The sequence below is a fragment of the Ictidomys tridecemlineatus genome, unplaced genomic scaffold, assembly GCF_052094955.1.
Source record: "Ictidomys tridecemlineatus isolate mIctTri1 unplaced genomic scaffold, mIctTri1.hap1 Scaffold_562, whole genome shotgun sequence".
Taxonomy (NCBI): Eukaryota; Metazoa; Chordata; class Mammalia; order Rodentia; family Sciuridae; genus Ictidomys; species Ictidomys tridecemlineatus.
The window spans coordinates 168,194-174,559 of NW_027523761.1; the positions used below are offsets into that span (position 1 = coordinate 168,194).

The 6,366-nt window shown below is 41.6% G+C and overlaps 1 protein-coding gene across 1 annotated transcript; it reads left to right on the top strand.

The window, feature by feature from the left end:
- The first annotated feature begins 5,144 nt into the window (after nucleotides 1-5,144).
- LOC144374047 (olfactory receptor 5V1-like) lies at nucleotides 5,145-6,137 on the top strand. Its single transcript, XM_078037012.1, has one exon. It carries the CDS (start codon nucleotides 5,146-5,148, stop codon nucleotides 6,097-6,099), a length of 954 nt encoding a protein of 317 aa, XP_077893138.1. The 5' UTR covers nucleotide 5,145; the 3' UTR covers nucleotides 6,100-6,137.
- The last annotated feature ends 229 nt before the right edge of the window (nucleotides 6,138-6,366 follow it).

Consider the following 6,366-nt stretch of genomic DNA (forward strand, 5'->3'; position numbering starts at 1 on the left):
TTTCTTTCTTAGGAATGGGTTCAGAGGTGTAGCTTGCAAGCATTACTCCATTGCGTGCGTGTAGGGTACTCGTTTATCCACTGATCTACTGCTGACACTTGCCTGCTTTCCAGTCGTCAGCACTGTGAATGACATTGCTGTACACACTCACGGATGGGTCTTGGTGTGGACCTCTTTCCCCTCCTCTTGGGAATGGGATTCCTCACTACTAGTGGACTTCTTGAGTTTCTTTCATGATAACTCTACATTTAATCATTTGAGAAACTGCTACATTGTTTTCCCAAATGGAGGAGCTATTTGAGGTCACTGTGAGAGGTGGGGTGTGGTTCCAGTTTCTCCACATCTTGCCAGAGCTTCTGTCATCTCACTTGATTCTCACTATTCTCCTGGGTGTGGAGGGACACCTCATCCTGGTTTCTATTTGCAATCTTCTGTAAATCAAGTGCAGCACCTTTTCATGTGCTTTTAACTATTTGTAAACCTTCCTTTGAAAAACACCCATTCAGATCTTTGCCTACTTTTAGCTGGGCATTTTGAGTTATAAGTTATGAGAATTTCCTTGTCCTTAATTGCCACTCCCTTATCAGCCAGGTATTTTGCAATTTTTTTCCACTATGTGGATTGTTTTCAATTTAATTTTTGAATTATGATTAAATGCACCTAAAATAAAACATTCTATCTTTGTCAGTTTTAAGTCTAAAGATCACTAGCGTTGTGCACACTGGGAAGTGCAAACACTCTTCAGTTTGCAAGACAGAAAGCCCAAATCCTCAATAACTTTTGATTCCTCCCTCCACAGGCCTTTACCAACCTCCGCTCCCTCTTCTGTCGCTAAGAATTTGGCTAGGTTATTCAGAATATAATTTATAATTCAGAACAGTTCATTATTTTCCAGTTCCTGACCAATGTTAAAACTGAGATTTGACTATTCAGTGAAGGAAAGCATGTGGGATAAAATACATGTGTATATGTCTCTACACATACACACACACACACACACACACACACACACACACACACACACACCACCAACAGCGTAGAGCTCAGAGTGGGCTCTTTTCACACTAGTCAGCAGTTTAGTTACTAAGGACGTGGTCATGCAGGTGGAACGCAAAACAGATTTTTCCCTGTATTATTTTCAAGTTTGTTTTTGATTTTTTAATAGTACTGTATTTTGAAAAGTTTCAAAGTTACATTAAAAAATGAAATGATACAGCAAATACCTATATTTCCTTTACCTGGACTTACTAACTCTAATATATTGATTTTTCTATGCATTTACCTGTATACATGTGGATACAAAATTTATTCATATGGATTCTTTTAATGTCTAATCAGTATACTATAAGAAAATTGATTTATTGATTACAGGCTTAAATCAATTTGAAATTCCAACCACTTTGTGTCTAACAACAGTTTTCCATGCTTATGGTAAATAATCTTAACAACATAAAAATGAATGTTTGTGCATAAAATTGTATTAAAGTTCACCCTATCTGACATGAATGAAATATATACCAATTTAGTAGTGAAATGATATTTTACAGGAATGATTACTCTGTTTACAGCAAACTATTGTGAAAACATCAATTTCTTCTTCACTTTTGTCTGGTCATACAATCAGTGGGGAAAGTTTTGTTTTCTCTCACTCTAGGCAATTAAAACAAACCCTTCATCACTGCTCCACAGTTCAGGTCCATTTTCACACCTATGTGAAATTGCTCAGCTGTGAGTGCCCACGACTGCATTAGTAACTGGGACTTGTGCAGGTATTCCCACCTGGGTCTGCACTGTCGTCATAGGGGAGGTGGGGACACTATAAACTACAGTGTGACTTTGAACAGGAGCCTCACGTAGAGCTGAGGAGTGGCTTGGGTTAACTGATGTACTTTTAGTTCTCTGGTCACCTGGCTTAATTTATTCCTGAAATTTGGTATTGCTGAAGACACCTGTGGACCAGGAAAGGTAGGAAAATTGAGTGTTCAATTCTGGACGTTGAATGGTAAGCTGTTGGATTTTGTGAAGATAATATAGGGTGAAAATGCACACATTTAAGAAGCCGGTTAAAACAGCCTTAAACAAGCAAAGAGAACATTTTCAATTATTTAGAGTACCTAAATACATGTGTAAAAATAGTTCAGCTCAGCTCATAAAACATGCCCACACTGTGCATTTCCACCACCTTTGCAGGTAAGGCACAGAGGTCTCTAGATACTGTTTCTGACCCACAGTCCTGAGTGTGTGTACCTGTGAAACGGGACCATGAGAGTTAACAGGCACTGAGATGCCACCAACCAGGTGGCAGGTACCCTTTAGAAGTGTTTTAAATTTTTTTACTGAGTACCAACCCACGGAGTCAAAAGGGAAGCTATATAACTTGTTGCTTGGCAATAAAGCTTTAAAGAAAATTCTTCTTTGCTAAAGAAAGTTTAAATGTAATGTTTTCTGATATCATTATACTGCAAATTATGTGTTTTAAATTATCTTAGCATCTATCAGTGGTTGATTGTGCTTAGTCAATGTTTTTCTTTTCTGTATAAATTGGAAAACAAAAGTGACCCCATGCTGAATAGAAAAGCTGTATGTATGGTTCACGGTGCTCTGACAGCATGTGCCCAAGGGCAGGCTGAGAACTGCTAAGGCGACAGGCTTCTGGGTAGCTCCTGGTGGACTGACCCTGGCTGTACGTCCTCTCCCTGACAGTCACCACGCCCCTGGTTCTGACTCCAACAAGCCCATCTCTGCCTGTGTCCTTCACATTCTCGCCCGCCCCTGCTTTACCAAGTGACCACAGACCACACATGGCATGCCCGTCCTGAGGACAAACCCGATTCTGTGTGAAGGGCTCTGGAATCCTCAGGTAAGTGGGAAAGTTCACGGAGCTTCATCCCCAGCCATTATTATTAGCAACCTGTAAGTTGTGCTTCTGATCAGAGGGCAAATGCCTAGGATTGAATTGTGTTTAATTTAGTAGGAAGATCCTCACAGGAAAAAATCTGGACTCTATATCATGAGCTTGAACACATTTTAAACATTCAAGTGCAAAATTTAAGGAGATTTATTATCTTTGCGAGCACAAGCTGAGTGTGTAACTGGAAGTTGGTTCATGGTTATGAAGATATTATAGACTCATGTCTCATAACCCTGAATTTTAAAACCAGTCAAATTGTTCAGTGTGTATATAAAGAAAAACAAATATTTATTACAAAATAAATATTTACTCTCTGAAGACACTAATTTTCTTGAAATAAAAAGTACTTCATTTAATTTATGTTTCTATTTTGTTTTCAAAGTGTTACATATAAAAAGGTGGGCCAGCTGAAACTACATATCTCTATAGACTCATGGACATTGGAGAATTTTAGAATTGTCACAGTAGATGGTCTCTTTTTCTAATACATATTTTTAGTTGTATTTGGACACAAATACCTTTATTTTATTTATTTATTTTATGTGGTGCTGAGAGTGGGCCCCAGTGCCTCCCACATGCTAGGCGAAAACTCACCCTCTGAGCCACAACCCCAGCCAGTAGATGTTTCCTGTTTTAACATTTTCTTTCATTTAGTGGAATTCTTTTTTTTCAAAGCTGCATAATGATACACAAGGACTTTATGGTTATCACAGCAATGTTCTTCAGTATGTTCCACGAGACAGAGAGCTCATCATGGAGAGTGCTATGTACGTATGGTTCACTGTGGATGCTCCATGAGGAGGGAGGACTGATGTAGGATCCATGATTCCTGTTTAAATCCTGCAGGGAGAAAGGGTGAGGAGGTAGTTTCATTCCGTTTGTTTAAATAAATCACTGTGTATGAGTTGCCTTAATTACGCATTTTACCTGAGCAAAGAAGTCATCAATCGTCTTATCAGGCAATGCAGAAAGAAGGGGGGTCACAGACGGGGACTTCTGCACTTTATGTTCTAGCGGTCTTATGAATTTCTAGTCAAATGTGTGTGTTAAAAATAAATGAAAGGGGCTGGGGTTGTAGCTCAGCAGTAAAGTGCTTGCCTAGCACATGTGAAGCACTGGGTTCAATCCTCAGCACCACATAAAAATAAATAAATAAAATAAAGGTATTGTGTTCTTCTACAACTAAAAATATTAAAAATTAATTAATTAATTTTTTAAAAAAAGAAAATTTAAAAAAACAACCAGTTTTCAAAGGGATAGAAAAACCCTACACAAGTGTGGACATGTAGACCTTCATTTAAAGTCATGTTGTAAATAGTTTTAAGAATTGCAATTATGTGAACTCTGATGAGACACACTAGTGAAATTAGAAAATTAAATAAGAATAAATAAAACTAACATGTTCTAGCATATGTAATTTAAACCACCTTATTTCCCTAAATATATTAAGCATGTGGCTAAGTATGCAAGTTTTACATTCAAAAGGTACGTGTGAACAATGTGAGTATATATGTGTTTACACACACACATATATATATATGATATAATTTCCTGAATGGGGACAGACAGACACTTTCAAACAAGTTGGTTTATGTCTTCAGGGTGAGTTTAATTTTATTGAGTTATGTTTATGTTTGAGTGATGATGACTTGTAGATGAAGAAGCATCCTTCCTTTGATTTCTTCAGAATGGGAAGAGCCTGTCAGAGCAGGGCTTGCACCACTTATCACCCCACCCTCTCTCCATCCTTTCAAGTGCTAATTCCTAGTGTCTACGGAAGTGCACACACCTAGGAACAAAGTACAGCTTCTATGTCAAGGTCTTAGTATTGAGACAAACCATAAAAATAAACACTTGGAAATAATACAAAGCAGAACAAAGCAAGTGTCAAAGGGAAGGTAGATTTCCACTGAATTCTACAGTCCCCAGAACAACGGAAACCCCTCAAATGTTTGATGGAGAAGATAGATTTTAAATTTCTCCATCTATTCAGAAGATTTCCTCTTGGTAAGGAAACAAGGGTGAATATTTTAGGAAATATCCTAAGTACTGTAAAGGACATGTGTCCAACAGGGGTTCAAATAGCTGCACCTCCTGGTCAGCAGGGCTGACAGGGCATGTCTACCACATGCCCACTGCTTCCCAGAGCTTCCCAGCCCTGGGCTCCCTGATCTCTAGACATAACCAGGCTTGTTGGCTTCCTTCCCTCCAGGAAGACCCTGTGCAGAGAGCAGATGGACGTGGGCAACCTCAGCACAGTGACACAGTTTGTGCTCATGGGGCTCTCCGACCTCCCCAAGGTGCGCTACCCTCTCTTCGTGGTCTTTGCCGTCATCTACCAGATCACCTTGGCGGGAAACGGGGCCATTCTCTTGGCCCTTTGCACGGAGAGAAAGCTGCACACTCCCATGTATTACCTTCTGGCAAATTTGTCCCTCCTGGACATCTTCTGCCCATCAGCCACTGTCCCCAAGATGCTGCACAACCTCTTGAGCGGGGAGAATGGCATTTCTTTCCTCGGGTGTGCAGTGCAGCTCTATTTCCTGGTGGCCCTAGCTGGGAGTGAAGTCTTCCTGCTGGCTGTCATGGCTTATGACCGCTATGTGGCCATATGCTTTCCTCTGCGTTATGCCCTCATCATGACCAAGGTGCGCTGTGTCCAGCTGGTGTGTGGGACCTGGGCAGCTGGGTTCCTCAACTCCCTCCTGCACACTGTGTCCACCTTCCACCTGTCTTTCTGCAAGTCCAACCTGGTCAACCAGTACTACTGTGACATCCCACAGGTTGTGGCCCTCTCCTGCTCCTCCACGTACGTGGCAGAGATGCTTGTTTTAGTGATAGGAGGCACACTGGGAATCAGTGCCTTCCTGACCACCCTGGTCTCTTACGTGTACATCATCTGCACCATCCTCAGGATCCGGTCAGCAGAAGGCAAGCGCAGAGCCTTCTCCACCTGTGCGTCCCACCTCCTGGTAGTCTGCCTCTTCTACGGCACAGCCATCTTCACCTACATGCGCCGCTCCTCCAGCCAAGACTCCCTCTCTAGAGACAGACTCGTCTCTATGCTCTACGGGGTGATCACCCCGATGCTGAACCCCCTCATCTACAGCCTGAGAAACACAGAGGTCAAGGGAGCGCTCACGAGGGTCCTATGTGGAGGAGCATGTTCACAGCAAGCAGAGCATTAGAACAGAGTGACTCCATGCTCTGCCCAGAGTGAAGTCAAGGGAAGAATTCATAGAATAGTTGTCCCTCAATGTCTACAATGCCTGTCTGTGCACCCACATGTAACTTCAGCTGACCTATCCATTTATGTGTATCTCCAACTCGAAACTTTGGGACCCTAACATTTGGCATCCAATAGTGAATGTCTTGGAGAGGAAAGGAGGACTGTTGATCCTGGGTGGACAGGTCGAAAGCTGGGCTATCCTAAGTTCACCTGGACCCTTGCCCAC

What these genes read in the sequence shown, in the direction of transcription:
- LOC144374047 (XM_078037012.1), top strand. Translation starts at nt 5,146, where the DNA reads ATGGACGTGGGCAACCTCAGCACAGTGACACAGTTTGTGCTCATGGGG.